At 38.7% G+C, this 24,262-nt stretch overlaps 1 protein-coding gene across 1 annotated transcript in view; it reads right to left on the minus strand.

Annotated features, from left to right (window-relative positions):
* USP7 (ubiquitin specific peptidase 7) overlaps positions 1–24,262 on the minus strand; it is a 79,058-nt gene that overhangs the window by 41,110 nt on the left and 13,686 nt on the right. The window contains exon 2 of the mRNA XM_067306692.1: positions 4,694–4,798. Within this exon, the coding sequence (XP_067162793.1) occupies positions 4,694–4,798 (105 nt within the window). The remainder of the gene's footprint in view (positions 1–4,693; positions 4,799–24,262) is intronic.

A 24,262-nucleotide genomic window follows, 5' to 3' on the forward strand; every position in this document is an offset into this window, starting at 1 on the left:
TATATAATAAATGTATTCTTGCTGTACATGCAAAGCCTTCTTTAATTCAGAGTGCTTTTCATGACACCAAAGACAGTGTAGAATGATTCTTTAAAGACCAGGCAAGTCCTGGTTGCTATCTGATGACTTAACAAACCAAACTCTTTTGATAAAAAATACCCAACAGCGTAAGGATTAAATACTTCACACAGAAAAGTGAAAAGTTTTGTTCACAGTGTGCAGGAGCTTCCACAGACTTCACTCTTCACCCTTGCTAACTAGTTTTCTTTTCAAGCCGTTGTCTTACTTCTGATTTTGAGCTGCACAACATGGCTGATTTTGTGTATAGCCTGACAGCCCTGAGCTTTCCTAATTATCTCCTAAAAGCAGTACTATACAACAGAAACCAGCCAACCAACTTGCCTTCTCTCTCCTCTATACCTGAAATGATCCTCATAATATTCTTAAATTGTGCCATCAGCTTCTCAAGCAGCAGCAAAGTTCAAAGGATTATTACATTTCTGTTATTGTTTTCCTACATGTAAATGTAGCTAACCAGTAGTCTATCACCCACTTAAGAACTTTTTCCTTGACATTTTATATATTTGTTATCTGTTGATGGAATATAGGCAGCTGTTATTCTATAACCAGAAAAGTCAGATACTCTGCAGCCAAAGGAGTTCTGTACTTTCAAACTTCTCTGCAGACAGAATCAAAGAAAAACACTTAATAGAATTAATTTAAAAATCAGTCTTCCATCAAATGGATTTTAAAATGGCTCAAGAATACCTCCCTATCCACAATCAAGATCAGTACTTCTGGGTTTAATCTAAGCTTCTGAAAAACTGTGCTTTCTACCTCCTTTGATTCAGGTTTCAGAGCACTTCAGTACAAAGATATAGAAGTGCTGCTACTTTATTGGCTAAAAAAGGCAGCCCACGCAGACCTGCAGATGGTTCAGAAAAAGTTTGACGGTACTTTCTCGCTTTCTCTTCAGGAAAGCTGCCCTCAGAACTCACGAGGGAACTGTACTCTTTTCAGTAGAGCACTGGAACGATCACCAGAAACTACTCAAATAATTCAACCTCATAACAAAGGTCAACCCTGAAACAGGAGTTTCTTTAAAAATACAAACACCACCTCCAGGAATAACCACCTTCCTTCCTCCTTTCTTTCCAAAAAGCTCATATTTTTAGCAAGCGTAATCCATCAAAACAAGAATTACATTAAAGAAGTAAAATTTTAATAAGTAAGTCTGATGAATGACCTGAGCGTGCAAACAAAAACTTTCTTCACCATCACAAACGTCCATCATCTTCTAATAAAAGGCTGCAATGGCAGTGGAATAATTCAACAAGAACTGGAAAGTAAGGCTTTTATAAACCCTTGAACTACAAATATGACATATGATCCTAAACACATAGCTAAAAGAACAGACCCAGCTGACAAAGCTTGGTGAAATCACATGCAACAGATCATACTTGCTATGAGGAAAAGATTTTTTCAGTGATGAGGTGAACGTCATACTTAGCATCTTGATATGACAAAGATCCTTCAAACCTGAGATCCAAATGTAGGAAGTGATCCATTTTACAACTGAAGCATACATTTAAGTTTTTTTACACCTTTGAGAAAAGCAAATTTCTTTATTCTTTTAGTAAATGTTGCTACCTTTGAAGTACACTGAGGTTGTTTAAAATATTCTGAACATGAATTATTACTGGAGAAACTGACTGAAAATTCTCTGAATGTTTTAATGGCGATTCAAGTACAGCATGCAATACTAGCATATGGCTAAAACTGATGCTTCTGAAATCCTCCTAGCCTCTGTAATTAGCTGAAATGAGGCTTCAGATAGGTAATGACAAAAAAACTGTGAGTTTATGTTTAGTTAGGGACCTTTTGTTTGAACTTTAAATTCTGAGGGAATTTATTCTATCTGCTATTTGGAATACTGATGCACTTATTTTTTTTCATAACCTCATTTAGTATAGACTATAGTGAACCTGTTATTCCATCTCACAAAACTTGGCTGAGTCCTTTTCCATAAAAGCACAGTGCATTCCTTCAGCCAGCTCCTTTTAATCACTAAGCCACCACAGAGCAGCAATGCGATAGAGTCAAACTGCTTGTGAAAATATACCCTTGTCTGAAAGTCTAGCTGGTGGCCCACTGCTTCCTCTGTTAGTGTAAATCACAATGTCTATGGATAGTTGCTTCGCAATGCAGATGAAAGCTGCGCTTCTTTTTCCCCATCTTATCAGTCATTTTTGTTGTGCTACACAGGGAGAAGAACAAAACCACTTCAAAAGTTTCTTGAAGTGAACTCAGAAGTTCACCAGAAAGCTGTGCTTCTATAATCCAGCTGTAGGCACCAGCCTTTTACCCTACTTTTCACCTCTTTTGCAAAAACCATTGAAGTCATTATGTTAAGATTTTCACTGAAGAGGTATCTAAATTCTCTTCATGCATTCTTCTTCAACTCAGATTGGTCCCACTTGCTGTGAGTAAGAGCAATCGAAGACAGAGTATTTTTTATCAGAGGCCAATGACTCTCCACTTTTTTTTTCCTTATCTTGTTATTCTTTGAGCTCTCCTTTACAGATGTACACCATGCTGCAAACCAGAATATCAAGAGAACAGCAAGAGCGCTATTGCACTGATGTGCAAATAATGCAACATCAAGCAACTGATCTTATTCACCAGGCTTGGAAGAGCATCATCCACTTATGTGAGGCAAGTCTTAAGGAATGTTTTTGCAATTATAACATTGCTCAATAACACAAGTATAGACTACCTGTGTCAATATAAAAGTATCATAACACCAAGATGTAGCCAGACACTCCTTATTCAAACATGATAATGAGGAACTATTAGTGTTGCTTAATAATTACATTTTAGTCCTGAACTAAAGCTGTCCCACAGCAGAGCAGACCAAAGCTCCTGACCATACTGAAAGTCTCCCAAGATACTAGCACCACCACAGACAAGAAAAGCTTTCACAAACCTTTTGCTGAATACCTTCAGGGACTCCTTTTCCCTACAGCAGCACTTTGATATCATGCTGAGATGATTCAAATATTTGGTAAATAACCAGAACTGTTTTATAGTAGCTTTTTGATTAAAAAGTCAAAGTTATTCTGAATGAAGAGGAAGTAAAAGGTTCATCAGATTGCTTGCCATCCTTGATAAAGCCTGGACTTCATCAGCTGCTTCTGCAGCTTAACTCTCTTTTGCTTAATTTATACAAGTATATATAGTCTAACTTCTGGACATACTTTTGTAATAAATGACCAATAATGTTATTAATTTTCCTTTGACAGACAATACCATCAGGTTCTCTATCTATGAATACTGTTAGAGAACAGGAGTTCAACAAAGCTGTCTGCCAGTCTGCGTCAATCCATGTGATCTCCTATTGCCACACTCCAAATACCATGGTCCAACAAAGAAATTTAACCCATCAAAGCAATTCCTTTAAGCAAAAAAATCAAAGCCCCCTGAACAAGATCAACATCAAAAAAAATCATAAGCTAAGCAGACCTCATTTTTATCTATTTTATTGAGAATCTGATCTTAGGAAGTTTTCTTTATCTTTGCCAATGCTATAGAGGCAATTCAACCATGAGCTGTTTTTGACCTGTATTTAAGCCATATTCTCTTACTGGAACATTCCCATTTTGTATCAGTATTCTGACTAATAGCAAGACTCCTGAATACATCAAAGAAAGCACTTCTGTGACCTTTAACCTCAAACCCCTACTTTTCTCAAACCAAAATTACTGAACATTTCTGACAAATTACATAAATTTGAGCCCAACCCTGAACCTAAGACTTTCTACCCTCTCCAGACAGCATGAGATGAAGAATCACAGGGGAACAAATCCCACTTATAGCTTGTCTCCCTTCTCCCAATTCAACTTTATTTAGTTCTTAGAAAAAAAAAATTTTTTTTCCTTCCCTCATATACTTTCCATTAAAAAAAAAAATTGACATTTTCTTTACTAAATATGATACAGACTTAAATGAATTACAACTTCATTATCTTTCCTTAAATAAGCCCAGGCACAGCTACTTAAAAATTATTTGATTCTCTGTAATGGAAAAAACTGGGCACCCCAATTTTATTTAATAAATCAATAGAAAAATATTTCAAAATCATCATCATTGTCCCTTTTTATTACCATGACATCAATATCCACTTTTTCTCTTGTATTCTCAGGTGAAAGGGCTTCAGAGTTGGGAGAAAAAAAATCCTCAGCAGAATAGTTAACACTGATTTATCACATAAAGATAAAACTTTCTAAAATCACAGCTGCTAGCTGACAACATAGTAGGACAAATAAGGACCCTAAATTCCTGAGGTAATAGCATACAAAGATTACTTTTCGGCAAAACACAAGATGCACTACGTTTAAAGGGGTATATTACAAAATATAACAATGGACAATATCACTTTCAGCAATTTTTAAATGAGTATCCAGAGAAAGTAAAAGGAAAAAATCCCAAACCCTGAGATGCCTGATCCTATTGCAGAGCTATGTTAACAGGATTCCTATATGGAAATCTAGCAGTCACAAATATAGGGGGGTTGATTCCTTACTGAACTGCTGTTCAGGGGACCCAGATAAGACATTGACCATTTTGTCCTCAAATCCATAAAAATAAAGAAGCCAGAAAGCCATTCATACATTTTCATCAAATATTTACTCACCATCTTCCATGTCTTCTTCAGTGTTGTTATGTCCATCAGCCATTGCTACATTCCCATTAATGACAGGATTTTGAGTAATTCTTGGAGGATCATCTGTATCTCCAGCTAACACAGGGAAAAAAAAACATGAGAATTAGTCAGCTGTATTAACATTTCTTCCTTCAGGTAATCCTTAAGACACACTGAAATTTTTAAAGACTTATTCCTGAAAAACAGAATCTACTGAAATTATCCTAGCACAAAGCCCAACAATTGTACTGGTATATATCTAATTGTAAAGTTCCTCAAATAGATGGCTCTATATGCAATATCTAATAACTGAGTCTCATTAAATAAAAATGACTTTTAAATGACCATTCTTCAGACATTTCACAGTTTTATATAGATACCAGTTTCTAATAACTTATTTGTAAGTTAACAGTTTAAGACTTTTTGAGTGTTACTGCTTTTTAAAGGAAAACTAAGCATTGCATCAAATGCAAAGGTAAGTTTTTAAATCTTCCTAGGGAAAATTCAGAAAAGAAAATCCTCTAACTGCCCTTTCAGGAACATTTTTAGAGGAAATATTTTCCTACTTCTATTCATTCCTGCTGCTAAGTTTTACTAAGATGACTGTTTAAAATATATGCAAATACAGCCAAAAGAGAGAGGCACAAAATAAACCCATGAACTAAAAAGACCATTTTAAAGATGCATTTGATTAAACAAGCATTTTCTGGATTAATGTAACAACTGAAAGACACCTCCTTCCATCTGTTGTCCATCAATCAGCGATGGATCATTTCAGCAGGATTACGGAGGAGATGAAGTTTTTACTTCTGGATATATATTTGAATAAACTGTCCTCTGTCAGACTCTGTAAAGCCTACACCCCCACTGCAATCATTACAGGGACAAGTAGTATATAAAAACATTGTAAAAAAATAACTAATATATTTTTTTACTTGATGCAGCTACATATATTCTCATATTGGAATGCAGGTATTTCAAAAGCCTCCTTAAGAGATGCAGTTATTGCCATTTATCTCCACCTATACCAGTTCTTAATTACATTAACTTTTTAACGACTCCCAACACAAACCCCAGAAACTCCAGGCGAGGTCTGTATCTAATATGAGCACGTGAGTTTTCTACCCAAAAGCTACAGTCAGGCCCGCGGCGCCCGGCAGCCGGAGGCGGCAGGCGACCTGGGCGACGCCAGGAGACCCGCTCGGCAGTCGGCGGCCCGCGCCGCCCCGTCAGCACCTTGGACAGAGCCGCGCTCGCCGCACGCCCCGGGCCGCGCTGCGCTGCGCCGGCCTCGGCTCGGCTCGGCTGCGCCGGGCTCGGCTCGGCTGCGCTGGGCTCGGCAGGGCTCGGCTCGGTTCGGCTCGCCGCGCCCCGCGGCCCCCAGCCCCTCCCGGCCGCCGCCCTGCCCCAATACAGCCCTCTGCCTTCCCACGCACACGCTCACTCGTGCTTAAGGGTAGCAATGCCTGGCTGTTTGCAAGGAGCTTTGGGAAGGTTGGAAACAGCTCGTTTAGACAACCGCTTGCTGGGTTCCCATCTGAAACGGCCGAATTTCTCCCATGCAGTAATTAAGGGCAGAAACCTGTGACAAAAGGTAGAATGAATTATGGCAATCGCTGCAGGATGCAATAACCCACTGAAGTCTGTTAAAGGGCAGAGAACTGAGGGCAAGGCTACCACAAGGTGCAGCGGGAGCGAGCACGGCGCCCCAGGCGCTGCCAGCTGCCCGAGCGCCCACTCCTCACAGTCCTTCTGCAACGCAGGCACCCCGGGCATTTGCAGTCTCACCCCAGTTGACAGCACAGGAAAAGACACTTTCACAAGCAGCACTCCAGTTTGGATTGCTTAATTAAAGTAGCAACTCTCCAAGTAAATTCACAGAACTAATAACCTCTACCCTAAACGTGAATGAAAACAGATCAGGTTTGAGATTTATTTCTAGATTAGAGCTGTAAGAGACCATGAACTAGTGCTGCAACTTGTTCAAAAAACTCCAGCATCCGTATCCTCAACACAGCCCTTTCACACAGTCACTAACCTCCCCTCACCCCAAACATAAATCCAAACAAACCGAACAAGAAGTTTGTTACAGATGATATGATCCAAGGGGTAAGATGCCTTGGCCCGAGACTCGAGACAGGAGGCGTTGCAGGAGTCCTAACTGATTATACCTTCATCATGGGAAGTTACCGCAACTCCACCAGAAAACGGAGATATTTAACCTTGCTGGTTTTGTCACACATTTTGAAATCTACAAATATATGATAATATAACTGATCTCCTAATTTACAAAACACGTTTGCTGTTCCCTGTCTTTGAAATTACTGATCAGTTCAAAATCACTCTCCTAAAGACAGGCTTTAAGAAGCTTTCTAAGTTACAGCAAATCTCCTTGAGGTGTGAGTGAAATTTATATGCGGAAACATACAGTATGCAATCCCCGCATGCCCCTTTCTCATTTCTCGTTAGAATAATGAGAGCGAAATCAAATATGATTCAAAGTTTTGGTTTTATAAAGAAAGGTTTGCAGAAGATAAGCTCCTGGGTAACTGTTTGTGAAGGAGCCCACACACGCAGGAACAGCACTAGCAACGTAGCACTGTAGGACGGTAAGTTAAATAAACAGAAGCTAACTAAAACAAAATGAAGGGGGACAGATCTAAATAGCTGCAATTAAAGAACAGGAAAAGTTGCAAGGAGAATAGTAAGAAGGAAAGATCACTACGATTATTTCTACAGCTTGCCATTTTTCCCCTCCTTATAGCATGCTTATGGATTACAACAATCACTTGTACACTAAATTAATACTAGTGGGTTTTTTTGTTTCTTTTTATGCTATCAAGCAAAGAAGTAAACAGCTCAGGAACAACTATTCTTTGCTAACTGCTCATCCAAAATTGTCTTTTAACAGACAATTTTAAGTGTCGATATCATGTCTTACAAGGAAAAAAATTGTCCTAAAAAAATAGTTTTCTTTGAGATACTGCTCTACACGCCTCACAAGCATGAGCAGTTTGCAGAGAGGAGAGAGCATACGGAATAAATTATAGCAGAAGTGATCAACTTACAAGATAAACAAGGGAAGCTTCTGAGAAATCCTATTTGGAGATAAGATGAATTGAATCATGATGTATGGCCACTGCAGCTTTTTCTTCTGACATATTGACATACATTTTGTACAACGACCAGTAGCACAGCCTTTAGATACAGAACTCAGGGAATATTATTACACGTTTGCAGCTTGTAGGCAAGGAAATCAAGAAATTTTTAACTTCTAATAAAAAACAACTATCATAGTAAATGCTATGCACAAACAAAACACAGTCCTCGTTTAAATGATCTTACTAGCAAACAGCATGACAACATTTATTTTCAACTAAAGCACCGAAAGCGTATTTTCCTCTGTTGTTCGTAACAGCTCACAGGAAAGAACTGTCAAATCACAACAAGATTTAATTGAGAAACATGTTTTTCTTAGCCTCAAGCAGAACAATGCTAAAGAGTTATTAAAATCGTACTCCTAACGACACAGGATGAAGAAAAAAAAACACCTGGCCAGACCAGCCAGGAAAACCTTACTGAAAACCATACTACTTAAAACACTGCTGTTTCTAATGCAGCTTAAACCACACCATGTCAACATCCCTAGTCACTTCATCTGTCAATTCCTAGATCAAAATACCCGGTTTTAATAGTATCCTTGGAATAAATTAAAGATACAATCTATTAATAACCAGAAGTTAATGTAAACCACAAAAAAAAAAAATTACAACAAAACAGAAAGCGAGTTGTAAGGATCAGTCTAACTTTTGAAATGAGGCACCGCAAGATATTAAATTAATATATCTTCCATTACCAGTATTTTAGATAAATGCCATCAGACTATTATGTAAAGAGCATTTAAATTGTTTTCTATCTCCCAAAAATGTAATACATACAACTTCATAGACATATTATTGGTTCATTAGAAACAGGAACACAGGACAACATGATAAACTGTGATAACTATTTCTTATGGGGGAAAAAAAAAAGCATTTAGGGTTATATACAGCTATCTACTCAAGCCAGTGTATAAAAAATAAAAATAAAAGAGAAAGAGAAAAACTGCCACACACAACCAACCACCTCCAGCTTTAAGTGTTTGAAGAAGGCACTCTACAGTTTGGAGCTTCTGTTAGATAGCATCCATTTCTTATGGTTAGTAAGTTAGAGCAAAAAAAAAAAAAAAAAAAAAAAGTTTTCATTTATTTACTGAAAGATCCTGAATGTTGAAATGAAATCAAGTTTAAGAAACTCCTATATGCAACTAGAAAGGAACTGGAACATGACAATCCAGTTTCTGAAGCCAGTGAGGTGCACCTCTGTCAGCTACTCTACACAGATAAATTACTGTATCACATAGGAATCCCGGTGCAAGAGCACATTTCTCATCTCTCATTAACTAGAGTCCATCACTGAAGAATTCAAATGAAAGCACGAAAGGAAAATGGCTAATGCAAAAGATACTAAAACAAAAAAAAAGAATATTTTTCATATTCAAATACTAACATTGTTAAGTAATCAGAAGGAAAATACCACCAATGATTTTGAAAAAGTGTACTCAAAAAAGCTGTTCAGTTCGATTCAGCTGGTTTAATAAGATACACTCAATGTCACTGAAAGATGTATTGCTAGTTTGATTGTTTGTGATGCTTCAAACCTACGCAGAGTGAATCTCAAAGTTTGCTATTTTTTTTCCTGTTAATGAGAAAGCAGGAAATACTTCGTCTGGATCACACGGTCTTTGGAACAATGCAAGTCCTGTGGCAAGATTGGACTCCTGAGAATTTCATGTCTGCAAGATTTAAGGTAAGTCGTTCAGCAGTAAACGTATGCTTGTGGTCACACATGGAAAACAGCTACAGAATGACCTGACCATCGCAGCAATTCAGTTATGGCAGAATACTGGTACTAGTTCAAAAATGAAGACAGTGAACTACTGACTTGATAGATTTTAGCCATTATTCATATCATACCAAGTACTCAAAATTTAAAAGATGATCTACAGTGTTGCTCATTAGCTTTTGGATCTAGCAGCCACAGAGGAGAATCTGAAGCAGTCTCTTCAGCAGACTGAAAATTTTCTGTTGCCTTTTGAGGTTAGAGAGACCACAATGTAGAGTTAATAGTGACACTAAAGTCTTACTTACAATTTATCACAAAGAACGGCCTCATGACAGAAATTACCAGCACTGCAGACTTTTACATGACACTACAGAAGGTTTGCATAAACTTCCAAGTAGAACTCCCATGGCTATCCCAGCAAACGACGACTGACTTGTACTAACTGTAGCGGTAACAGGCCCAAGAAAAGTCAAATCACTGCTGGCAGCAACTCGAAGACTTTCACATGCCAAACTTCATATGCAGGATGCTGCCTTTAGGGGGAGAAAGCTGAAAACACAAGCCTTTCTCCCCTGCTGCTGGACCAAGTGGGCATTCCAGAACCAAAGCCTTTGTAACTTCACAGAAGTTTCCAAAAGGTTTCTTGAGGGGCTTTTTTTTTTTTTTTTTTTGGAAAATGGAATAGTATGCCCAGCGATGATTAAAAAGACCCAGAGAGTTAGATTAGTTACTCTGTTTATCACTCATCTTATTTTCGTTCTTGGGACTTCACGGAGGATAGGCTTCACAATACTATAGTCACAATAGCTCAGTCCACTAACTCGGGAGAGGGAGAGGATTCCGACAGCTGAATCAAGCTTCAGTAAACACTCAGAGAAGCAACCTACTGAGCCAAAATATGAGGTGGTAAGAGATAAGAATAAAGAAAGGCTATGTAAATCTCCCTGAAAAAATGACTGAAATCAGTGTTTTCACAGTTAAATTACACTGCCATCAAAGGGTATCAATTACATACTGAACATACAATGCAGGTCTACTTTTACATCTTACTGTTACAGTTCAGTGAACCACTTCGAAGTAGATAAAACTACACTGACCCTGTCAGCCCAGCTGAACCACTAGTCCACTATGCTCAAGTGTCTAACGCATTTTTAGTTTTGGAATATATTCCAATCACTTAAGAGGAGCTTTAAAAATATTAAAAATACACGGTGATTTCAAGCACTATTTTCAACATCTATGACCCCTTATCCCACTACGTAGATCTTTGCTATTGTAACTATTGGGGAGCATAATCAAAATAAAAAATTGAAAAATTCCTAAAGCAAACAGTAAACGCAGCGCTTTCTGAAGCAGTTAACTGTGGTGATGCAAAGAAGGGCAGATAAACCTCATTCAGTAAACCTTAAAGCAGGACTATTACTTCTTGAAAGCAAAAGCAAACAGGAAACTCGCAACAACGCAGAAGAGAGTAAGTACCTGTCTCTAACTAGAAAAAATGACACAGACTGATTCTTTCACAACTCTGTAGCAAAGATTCCCCAGACTATGGTCTGCAAGTGCTCTGCACGAAGTCCACTGCATAAACGAATGGTTCACTAGTTCAATTATACTAGTAGCTCATATGAAAACCTGTGGGTTTCCAGTGACTTGCTTCTCTTAAAGTCTGGAAACCTTTGCTCTGAATGCCACAATAATAAGCATTATTCCCACAACACAGGGGGTTAAAAACACAATAAAAATAACCAAACAAGTTTCCAACCTTATGACTTGAATAAAGTTAATTTACAATATTTAATTTTTAAACTAGAATTGTTCAAATCAGAAGTTTCCAAAATTATTTCTCTGATGGAAAGAAAGGGACCAGACTTGCTTGCTCTGGAAAAACTCAGCCTTTTGAAAGTAACAGAAAATATTCGGCCTCCAATTCCTATCTGCGCTTAGGATAGAAACGCTACTTCTCAACGGCACAAAGGGACGCAGGAGAAAGGGAATTAAATGAAAAGTGCTCTGTAGTTTCATTTTTTAAGGCAGTTCTAGATTACTGTAATGAAAATCCAAATAGGTATCAACCAATTTCTCTTTTGAACAATATCTGAGAACAAAGCAATCCACCTAAAATATTTTTAAAAGAAAAAACAGTAACAGAGAAAGAGATGCAGACCAAGCTGGCCAACGTGAAGGGGAGGAAGGGAAAGGGAAGCAGATACATACAAATGTAAAGGCTGATGCCAAGGTGTAGACTCACTGCTGCCAGTTTCCCTGACTCGTAAAACCATGTTATTTGCATTCATAGTAGAAAGTTATTTCTCATATTAGCAAAATGGGACGCAATTTACTTTTGTTTCTTTTTTTATTTTTCTTCCTTTATGGCTCATTACCTTTTCTTTATTTGATTTGGTGTTGAAAAGTACTCGCAACTAGACATAAACCTCTAAACAAGAAAGGTGTAAAGGATGACGACCGAGATTTATGGGGACGTGGCTTCCGGAGAAGTATCAAGAGGCAAGCTTGTGAATTAGGGAAGAAAGATGCCATGAGCATAGGAAGTGAGATCACCTTGAGCTAGGCAGACAAACTTGAAGGGTCCTCAACCCTTGCTAAATTTGCTTTAGCAAATTTAGAAGAAAGGCAGAAAGCAAATATAGATAAATAAAGATAAAAAAGCAAGTAACCAATGTCAGTCCTTTAAAAACAAAAAAGAAAAAAAAGAAAAAAAAGAAAAAGAAAAAAGCAAAAGAAGGATTAGAAACTCTGTTACAGACTTGCCCTCTAATTGTCATCTGGAACAAATTATTACTACGCTACTGACTGTGAACTGCAAATCCCCCACAGCAGGAACCGACGCTACACAAGACAGTAAATGAAGAGAAAAACATTACGGGGATGTGACAGCCTCCTCGCAGCAGACTCACCAGCTCTGCCATGCCTACCAAACACTGAGCAACGACTAGACAGACACCAACGCCGCAGCCACCACTTATTACACTAATCAATCATCAGACTGTCGTTACCTTGTACTCCTGTCGTTATGCCTACCTGTCCAAAGAGAACATTTTGACAAAATGGGGGATAGGAAGAGTGTTTTTACACCGTGCCAATGTACCTAACGAATCCAGTAAGTACGACTGTATTAATAAGCTGTATCACTAATAAATTATTAGATGAAACAAAGAAGTTATTACTCTGAATAAAAGGTTTCTCAGCCTTAAGCAACATACATCATGAAAGATACCTGTCTGTAAGGTAAAGAGTATCTGAAACTTTATCCTAGGGGGGAGTTGTCTTTATTTGAAAAGAAAAACAAGGTACAATGTAACTTTGTGGACACAATAATATTTGAGAGCAAACAGCTTAGACAGAACTTGCTCTGTAAATTAGGCAATTTGCTGCAGCAACTTATTCATCCTCTTATCTTTAAAAAGATAAGAATTCTGATTGCATTCTACAAAACAAAATTTTAGGTATTAAAAATGTGACTAACTTCTTACAGACATGTATAAAGCATTTAAGGTAGTATAAACCATTATTCAGTTGGACCAAAAGCCGCCAATTAAGAACTCACCCCCCAAATTTACTAAAACAAACAGCAACTAAATTACTGCCAGCTTTCGGCAGCTTAACTCATTGCTTTATGAATAATTCAGTGTCAAATGAAAGACTGCCTGAATCAAAGTTCAGTTTGGACACTAACAACACACCTGTAATTACCTGACATATTTATGACTCTATACTCGTGCTGAAGCAGTTGCTACTGACAGCATTCTCATTTTATTGTATGAAATTCTTCATATCCTTTAAGCTCTAGGTGTGTAATAACTTGGAGCAGGCAACAGCACAGCATGCATTTTTCTTCAATATAGTGATATGACTTTTTTTTAAGAAAGAAACCAATCCATCTGTCTCACTAACCTGTTTTTACCCATTCTACAGTCATAAGCTCCTCTGCAGTCACCAGGGCAAGAGAAGGTCTGCTGAAAACCATTCCACAGTTCATTTTCTTAGTCTGATGAGCTTTGTTAGCTTAGGTTACACTTCTAAAAGCTATCAGACCAGGAAGGAAAATGGAAGTAAGACCTCTTCCGACTCCCATCTAATACTTGAAAAATGGTAAATAGAACTGTTGACAAGATAAATTATTTTCTTCCATGATAAGGAAAGGCTGAAACATCAGAAGTGTCATGACCTATTACGGCAACTACAGGGCTTGCGCTACCTTCTCCTCTCAGTTTATCTACAAGAGCAAGGCTATTGAAGCAACGCTCCTAACTTGTTAGGTCTTGTTTCTGCACATTCCAGAGATGGTAACATGATTACATCTCTGCTGAAGACACGGCACTTGGTCCCGACCTACTAAACACACCCTAAACAATGTGTTTTTCCAGTATCACACCCCTTTTTATGTTTTACTGCTCTACTGAGTAATTGACTTATCTCTGCAACAACAAAAACTAAGCTCCTCTGCAACCATCACTAGAAAGGCTGCAAAACTACTCAAAGGAAAAGGAACCTCTGACATGTGGATAAAGTGCTACACTCTCAACTAGGACCAGAGCACTCCAAGCACCGCAGGAACACCTGTGTTTATACGTGATACTCTCCTCATTCCGATTTAATGCTGTGATCACGTTCTTTGTGTTTTAAAAAGACATCTGAAGAGTAATTAAGCAAGTTTCTTTGGACAGGAATATCAGTGTGTTATAGAACTGGCGATCATGCTCCCGTTAGCCTACCTCACCTACCTCCATTTTTCCTGAAAATACAGAAGCATGCATCTTCAGCATCTGAACCAGCAAAAGTTTTAGTAATCGGTCAACCACCTACATTTTCAGAACTCATTTCTGTATCACTTTGGATGAGTACACTTAGCAGTTTCAGAAAGCTTTGGGGTATATCCGTTAAGGTAAATATTACAACTGAAGGCCTGCTATATACTTAAGCAGCAAAAGGTTCTCTCCTGTGACAGTAACATAAAACATTGCATTATTCTTCTTGAAGAAAAGGTTAATATGGTTATATGTATGACTTGCCCAAACTAGCTTTCAAAACAGAATGATTCTGTGTATGTATTTTGTCAAAAAGTTAAAACATTAGTCACCATTACCCCAGATTCTAAAATTCTGTTTTAGTACGGATTCATATTTACATCAAAAGCTAATTTCATTGCTTGCTTCTAAACTCAGTCTTAAATATGCTGAGCTTTGCTCACACTAGTAGTAGCATAAAACAGTAGCACAGATATACTACACCTTTTATTCTAATGCCAACACGTTTTTCTGAAACTGTTGGAACGCAGTTGATCTGCCCCTGTTAGAGTTCAAATGCAAAAGCAATTTTCCATCAGAGAACAATAAAGTGTAACAATACAGGTTTTGCATTGCACCAAAGTTTACACTGACACTAAGAAAACTTGCTTTTAACCTCATCCCTTACCTTTCAATAGGGTTAACGGTACCCTCCTACCAAGGCTCTGTAAGAAAAAAGTATTAACAGAGCACTCAGAACTAGTGAAACTAGAGAAACTGTGCAATGCACACATCAGACACTTCACGCCTAAGAGCCCACACCCTCAGTGCTGCTTCACATTATTTTCAGTAACCCTTTATCACTGGAGTGCTGATCTTGTATTACCTCTTTTTCGTTACACATTTTGAAGTGCAGAAAAATGGATATATAAAGCACTATCCCAGGCATGCAACTTAGTTATTACAGGTAAGTTAGTAGTTCTGGGCTTTTGTGAGAAGAGGGAAAGGCAAACAAAAACAGATTCAGAAGAGTAACTTTAAATCATGTTAATCAATTGTGAAAAAGAAATAAAGTGGAGTTAATGGCATTTCCTTACAACACAAATAAGTTTAAATCCAGGCTTCTTTGCTGAATAGTAAGGAATCTAAATCACATATACTCACAAAAAATAACTCCTGATAGCCTAACCATGCAACTACCAAACATGTTTTAAAGGTGGCTAATATAGAAAACCAGCATGAAATCATAAACAAGATTACCTGCAAACTTGATCTGGTAGTCCTATCTCTTACTGCATAAAAGCATTGCTGGTGTACACAGCAGTGAGGATCTACGGCACGCCACATCATGCATATATACTGCTCCGTCTGGATGCCTAACTGGAAGATCTTGGGACCTACTAACCACAGTATCTGACTATACTGTTGTTGAAGTGGTGCTTTTACAACAGTGTCACCATTACGGATTCTAATTAATGCAGCGCACTGAATACTGCAACAATCTAAATTATAATAGGAAAGCAGAAAGATACTGTTTACTTTTGTAAAGCATGCTGTAACGCATGCTCTGTGTGCTGATTTGACTTCTTCATTCAACAGATGCATTTCAGTTAAAACAGGTTATGTATAAGAACAGAGAAAATAGATTAGGTATATTCAGCTTAGAGAAAAGACGATGTGGGGAGGAAAGTCTATGACAGAAAAAATGTGAGTGGCATGAAAAAAAACTGAACAATTATTTTCTACTCACAATATAAGGGGCATTAAATGAAATTACCAGAACATGGGTTTATAGCAAACATGAAAATCTGTTTTCATGCAGCATATGTAACATCTGAAAGCTATGAAACATTTTGTCAAAGGATGCTCTGGACGCCAGGACACGTTACCAGCCCCTTTTAGCTCAGAGGCAGTTATACCGGTGCAAAACAAAAAGCCCACATAGCACAGTACGCTGCGTTTGACACCAGCCAAGAAAGGAAGCCTGGGGGCCAAGGCAGGGGAAGGGAAATGGGAACGAGGAGTGACACCACTTTAATACATTCTCTCAGGCCCCAGGAACTTATAGTCCCGGGGTTTCAGGTACTGTGGATGGTGTTTCTGCATTTCGCAATGCCCTATGAGCACGGCCCCTGCTTTTCAAACTAGTGCAAATTCTCAGTATTTACAACATCCCAGGCCAGGAGTGCCACAGTTTAACTGTGTTATACAAAATACCTCTTTGGTCTTTGTTTTCAACCTGCCACCTGATCACTGCATTTGATGGACTCTAGTTCTTAAATTGGAAAAGACAGTAAACAATTGCTTCTGCTTCACTTTCTCATGCCACTTCTGCTTTCCAGACTTCTATCTTTCCTCAATTACCAGGGAAGCCAGGGCCAGGCAGAAGCATCCTAGTCTACTAACTCACTACTCCTATAGCAGCCATTTGGTGTCTTTGATGATCTTTATTTTCCTCTCTGTACCTTTTTACTTCTATTATACCTTTTTAAGATGAAGGAAAGAAGGCTGTTAACCAGACTGCACTCAGTATTCAAGATGCAGAAGCGAAGTGAACTAGTACAAAGCAGATATTATTCCCCATTCACTTCCAAAAGCAAAGTGAATGGAAGAGGAGCCCATCAAAAGCTATTAAAACACAAGGAAGCAGACTACTAAGGCTCAGCAATCCTTCAGGGAGAGCAGAGCAGGGAAATGAACACTCTCACCATAAGCATCTGCAACAGGCAAGTGTCAAGGTATGAGACACAGGGTTAAACAAAATTTCTGCTTGACCCAGTATGACTGTTCTTATAAAGATACTCAGAGTTTCCATAAGAGCCCTTTGACCATTAATACTGAAAAATCCACAAGTCTAAATTTCAGAAAAAATAGGGTAAAAAATCCAAGATTCTTAACTCAGAAAGGAGTTTTAGACTCTCTATAAACTTTACTGTGAAAAAAAATCCTATTACAGGAGTATTTAGCACTTCATATTCAAAATAACCAAACACCAAAGTCAAGTTTCTCTTCCGCTGCAAGAAAAAGAAGGACCCACGACAACATGGCATGTCTTCAGGGAGCCGGGTGAGCCTCAGGCCCACGCTGAGCCCTGCGCCCGGACCGGGGCTGCTCTGCCTTGCAACGAAGCACCCGCGTTCCCCACAATTTGCTTCTCATTTGAGAGTGCTGCACGAGGAACTGCACCACAGATTAGCAGGGGTAGAGAAGTAGCAGGTACAGCTGAACCGATTAACTTGTATCTGTCCAGTACTGACAAATCTTAACCTCATGTCAGGGTCAATTTTACAAGTCTAGATTAACCGTGGGGAAAATGGCAACAAAGCAAACATGAAGAATGGTTTAATTAAGTCCTGTGTGTGAACTCATGTACGGACACACACGCATGTTCTGCTAACGGAGGAACATTTAAGAAGTTTCCTCACAGCGATGCAATAAGCACTGCTGGCAAAACCATTATTTTTACTTTCTACTGTAATTCAGTTTTCACCATTTTGTAAGTTTATTAGCACCCATGTTCCAGGTTGAAAAATAATGATTTTAGGAGAGCCTTACTACAGAAATCTATACTTTGGGTCAATTCTACCATCCCTTTTCATGGTAATTAACATAAACTAATTATGCTCTCGTCCAAAATTAACAACCTGAGAGGGAGCAAAACAAAAAACACATTCAAATTATAAATTAGAATGGTGCAGAATGAGCTGGACAAGAAACTGCTTTTTTGTTCTGCAAGACACAGACTTCAGTTTTCTATTCGCCATCAGTTTCCCAAATTCCTGAAAGACAGTAGTTTCCATGAGTTTTTGAGGTTGTTATTTAACCAGCTCAATCTTTCAATCTCTCCTGTTAGTACTGTTCAGTGTCCTACAGAAGTCTCGCTGAGGCGAACAGGAGAGACAGCGAATGACTTCAGGGGGCAGAAGGCCCACCCAGAGCACTGCGCCGCACTGACGCCCCCGCCTCCCGCAGCCCCAAGGACTCCGGGCTGCTGCCGCGGGAGCAGTTCCCGGGGGACGGCAGCCCGCCTCCTTCTCCCCTTCGGCAGGGAAGCGGCACCCTGCGTGCCAGAAGCGTCCCGATGCTGCCTGAAGTCTCCCTGAAGCTTCTGGGGCCGGGCCACCCCCAAACCACACCGCCTTTAGACCTCTGGCCACCTCTAGTGCAAGGGATCGGTGCCAGGCGGCTGTTCTGCCGTCTTGTGTTTCCCAGTCCAAACTCTGGCAATCGCTAAAGTGATTTAAGGAGCCCAACGCAGGACTGAACCAAGCATCTTCCTTAGCCTTCACAACAGACTCATCAGCTCTCAAAGTCGTCTAGGCTTTCCTCTTTTTAAACAAGACTTAACCTTCATTTTCCTTTTCCATTACGACAGTAACATTTTTTTCCATGTGCTAATACAGGCCGATAACTATTTAGCCTCCGAGAAAAAGGTAGCCGATGTTGTAAAGTATTTTTGGAGATGAGCTTCTCTTTACTGCTTTGAAAATGTAAGTTGCTATACTGAAAATGTTCTAATAAGCAGAAACCAAAATTGGTAGCAAACTGTGTTAATTATTTGATACTGTCTATATGAGGAACATTTTTGTTCAAAAAAAGAATCACAGCTGAAAAACTGTTATCTATAGGAAACAAGGAAACTCACATATTAGCTTCCATTATTTACAAAGGAATTCTTAAAAGAACAGGAATTTTCTAATCCTCAGATAAATACTCCACTGACAATTTTATCACTTTTCCTGTCAGCAATTTTAAGTCACTTTTTTAATGAAAACAAAAGAAAAGTTTCAAGAAGTAACAAAAAGGCTTTTCCTGTTGTAACTATTCAAGTTTTAAATATCCAACTTACTAGTTTGATGCCAAAAAGGCTGCCATAGGACCAGGTAGCCAAATCTTCACATTAGTTAAACACAATCAGAAAAAGTCTACCCTGCATTTTAATGAAAAAAATATATAAATAGAAAAGGCACAACAGTACACAAACTTTGAGGCTACCTTTATCTTTTGAAGCATAAGAGAAATGCACTGAAATAAATGACACAAAGAAAAACTACTGTGTACCCCTCCAAACCCACATTAGCTGAGAAAAGGTAAACTTAAGACTCCAAAATCATGCTATTTGGAATACAAACAAACATAAAAAATATCTACCGATAAAACACAAATCTCCTGTAAAGCAGCAGTCGCCTTTAATACAATTCATCACAGATCCAGCTTCTCGAACCATATACATCACACAGTAACATTTGCAGCTGCGAACTTCAAAAATATGTGGTTTATGCAAATAATGCAAACAACTATTTTAGAAACAATAATTTCAGAGTCACATTCAAAAAAAGTGAAACCTTCCACCGATGTAATTTTGATTTCATCTTACAGTGCAGCCAGGCAGATGATGGGTGGAGGGATGCTGCTTCAGATGGAGTTAGTTTTATCTGCTGGGGCTCCTGCATATTTCAGCTCTCTCATTAGCTCCCGCATGTGTCACCATCCCAAATAATTATTTCTCCATAACCCTCTTTCCAACTTGTTCCTGCGCTAGAAGCACTTCATGCCCTCCACAGCCGTGTTTTCCCCAAAGGCCTTCAGTTCCCTCCTGACTCTATAAGAGCCTCCCCTTCCCCCGCCACGCTCTCGCCTTACCCCAACACGCCTGGATGCAGCACAGAAACGTTCATACATATACAGTGAAACACAGTTAGCTCTTTACTTCAGGGCCTTCATGTTAAAGCTTTAATTTAGTTTTTTACCCTGAAATGGCAGGAAAAAACTAAATTGGTAGAAAATTTTTCTCCTTTTTCTTTGAAAAGCTAGTCACCTCACATGTGGCAATAGTTGTAATTACTGTGGCAGTAGTCGTAACTACTGTTTTTTTGAGGAAAAACATTAACAACAGGAAGTTGTACCTCGCTGCTTACATTTTTGTCGTGTATTTACTTTCCTATTTATTACATACTTCATTTTATTTGTTGCTCTATGAGCCAGATTCCAAAATTGTGTTTCAATAGCATCCTGGGTAACTATTCTTAGAGCCTAAATGCAACAAAACAGACTTGAAATGTGTTTTAAACAGCTGACTGCTGCATGTCACCCAGGGAATTAAATCTTTTTATGCTCTGCAAAACATCCTAATTCCACAAATATATTCCCAATCTCAATATAGTGTTCTTTCTGGAAAATCTTCCTGACTATTTCTGGTTTTGCTCCACTGCTAGTATCACTCATCTGAAGCAAGTTCTGAGGACTTCCAAAATTAATTACCATCTTCCTGCTTTGCCTCTGGCTAGAAGCTGGTATAAACATTGGCACTGAACTAAGTTGTATCTCAAATTCCTTATTCCACTAATGATGAATGATTCTTCCTTTGTCTCAGGAAACCCATAAGTCCCATAAGTTCTCTCAAATAATGTATCATTTGTGGCCGGTGTCGTCCTCAGCTATTACAAAGTAGGTGGCTACTCAAACGCAGCTGCAACACAACCCTCAACAACTCATACTCTTCTTTTGATCTACCTGGTTCACATACTGTTCCTGCTGCACCTTTCATGCCACAGGTGCTGTCAGTGTTTTGGGTACCTTCAGGTACTTTTGGACAAATGTAAAACTGCACCCGAAGAGTTTTCCTTGGCAGAGCGGGGCAGGGGGAGACGGTGCACGGCAGCAGGTCGGAGGAGAGAGAAATAAATCTAAAGATGAGTTATACCACAAACTGTCCAGTACCTAATTCCTGGCACTTTCTGAACTCTAGATTCTTTTCTCAAAATATTTTTCAGTTAAGAAAGAAGAATCTATAAGGATATACTTTTCCTTTCAGAAGCAGACAGAACACAATTTAAGAGATACTGCTTGAGAAATAGAAGTACATACAATAAAAAAAAATCTGCAACTACTGTGAATCATCTGAAAGTTTCTCATCTAAAAGTCACTATTCAATAGCCTGAACTGACCCGAATTTAAGCCAAGAGCTCCAGTTTAAATGTCATTATATTCAGGTCTGACCCAAACTTTAAATGAGTCCCAAATGTCTTTGCTCAAAGTCAGAATAAGACAAGGATTTAAGAGTGATTAGAGACGGTCAATTTGCAGAAACAGCAATAACTTAGCTGCAACTTTTATTCATACAAGAATACTTCAGTATATACATGGGAAACTTTCTTTCAGGAAAAAAAGGGAAAAGGTGTGTCATCCTTTTGCAATAAAGGATAATAAGAGATATAAAAGACAATAAAGAATTAAGACAAAATAGACTTAAAAATGAAAAGAGAATGCTTTTTTTTTCTCCTGGAGATTATCAAGGAGGAGAAGTTGCACTCAAGGACCAGAAAAAAAACAACAAAAGAAAACCTGCTTTGATACAGTATTCAGTTATTTCACTTACCCCCCCCCCCCAAAAAAAAGAAAACAAGAAAACCCACAAAACCAAAAAACCAGGTGCCTACAAGTAAGTGGCAATATGTTCTGTTTATCAGGGTGGGAACAACACTGGCATACTTTTAGCAGTTAAGATACACAAAAGGAAATTTATCTCTGCACACATAACAGGAGAATATTTACCAGTTTCAGCTCGTTCACAAACCCAATCGAGCACAATACATTTTCTATATTTTTAACTAGCAGGTATACTTTCTTCTTCCTATTATACTCTTTGATCATCAAAATGCAAAAATAAAGAAATTAAACATACATATGTCTTGATTTGTTCTAGTTCATGAGGCCAAGTCCAGGTGTTTTATGTTCCTATGGTTCTTTACTCTTGACACATTTTCAGCACCCTTTTAAGACCAAAAAAACCTCACAAAAACAGAGAAAGACATACATCCAAAAGGTATGGCAAGAGAATGTCTGCCTCGCTTTGGCTTGGACAGCCTAGAAAAACAAGAGACTGCCCTAAACATCCAGACGATAACCTCTGGGATGCTATTTTGCTAGAGATCTTCTACAAAGCTATAGGATTCCCCTCTTAAGACAAGGCCATGGGATTTAACCCATACTCAGCTGTGTGGCGGGAGTGAGGAAGCCCACTGCAAGGACCAGACTGCATGAACACAGGAGAAACAGTATGCCAACAACTTGTAATGGATTGCACAACCCAGCACAAAAACTGTTGCTTCACCATACTAACTGCTACACCCCCTCTGTTCTGTTAAAATATTTGCTTCAAAATGTTGACACAGAATCATGATCCCAGAACAAAGCGAAACACCTTTCAATATATAAGTGTTCTGGGTTTAGATTCTGTTATTGCTTCTGCCATCATAGCTGCCTGGGAGATGCAGCACTCAGAGCCAAATTTGTTTTTTAAAAAGTCTTTGAAAAAATGTATTTTATTTTGATTCTTTTCTATTCCCCAATGATATTAGCATCCAATTTCTTATTAATTTCACAGATAAACAGGAACATTATACATGTAAGAATTATAATGCCCAAAGTGCTTATTCCTTAGCGCATAATACAATTCAGACCTCGCTGGGTAGTGTTCTCGCAGTCCGACTGCATTTCAAGTCACTATAACTATAACCTAGCTTCTAAGGTCCAGTAGTTCTGGGCTCATTCTGTGCCTTGAGTTGCCCACGGAGCATTCATCTGAGTGCTGAATTCCACTACTGGGGAAAGAAGAAAATTTATCCCAGATCCATTCACTAAACGCCTCAAAAAACCAAAAACAACAACAAAAACAAAAACAAAACCCAAAAAACCAAAACCACACACAACAAAACAAAACAAACATAAAAAACCACTTGCACATATGCAAACTAAACCCCTTAATCCTGGTGTACAAAGCACTCTAGAAAAATCATAAGATCCGTCTATGGGATCCTGAAGCACCCTGTTCAAACAGGCTGTTAAATGACAGTATTGCCTAAGCTGTATTCTCAGCGGTGCCCGGACGAGAGGCAACAGGCACAAACCGAAACACAGCAAGTTCTGTCTGAACATGAGGAAAAACTTCTTCACTGTGAGGGTGACAGAGCACTGGAACAGGTTGCCCAGAGAGGTTGTGGAGTCTCCGTTCTTGGAGATATTCAAAACCCGCCCAGACGGTCCTGGGCAGCCTGCTCTAGGTGACCCTGCTTGAGCAGGGGCGTTGGACCAGACGATCTCCAGAGGTCCCAGCTAACCTCAACCATTCGGTGATTCTGTACTAACCGCATGCTACAATTACTGCTCTAGGGATATATATACTTTATTTACCTGGAAAAGAACATAATTTGTTTAGTGTAGAAACATTTAATATTTGAGTGGAATGTCATTTTGAGCATGAAAAAAGATTGCTGGACATGTAAAGTTTTCATTTGATTTGTTACATTGTCAATTTTAACCAATATGCAAATAAATACAAAACTGGGTCAAACAAAAAGCAGCTTTTAACTTTCTGTGCTGCAAGTAAGGAGTAAAGCCAGACACATCGGGAATTTTTATTTTAATAGAGCAGTCATTTTACATGAATGCTTTATTTGGGATGAAAGAAATGACCACTATACTTTAATTCATATCCTAGTATACTTGGTACAGGCAGATTTCGGCTAGAGATCTATCCAGCAGCAATCTGAATGCTGGCAATATAGTTTCTCAACATTGATCAATCAGAATCGCTGCCTATGCAGGTTCACAACTTTTGCGAGGCTTTATCTTAAGGTGGAAACAGAAAAATCAGTAGACAAATTTCTTTCTGAAGCACATGTCCTAGGTCATTATGCATTTTCAAGACTATGATGGCATTTTTGAGTTTTGTTCAGAAATAAATGGAGGATCGCGGAAATCATAGCATATACGTGGTGTACACAGACGAGTCGTTACCGCCAGTGGCATGTATTGCTGTCTGCACTATCACTTTATTACTTTTTGTAATAGTAACATGCATTTCAGTGTAGTTCTGGCAACCTATCTCTAATCCCTATATTTGATCATTTTTGCCTGAAAAACACATCTA

The sequence above is a fragment of the Apteryx mantelli genome, chromosome 16, assembly GCF_036417845.1.
Source record: "Apteryx mantelli isolate bAptMan1 chromosome 16, bAptMan1.hap1, whole genome shotgun sequence".
Classification (NCBI taxonomy): domain Eukaryota; kingdom Metazoa; phylum Chordata; class Aves; order Apterygiformes; family Apterygidae; genus Apteryx; species Apteryx mantelli.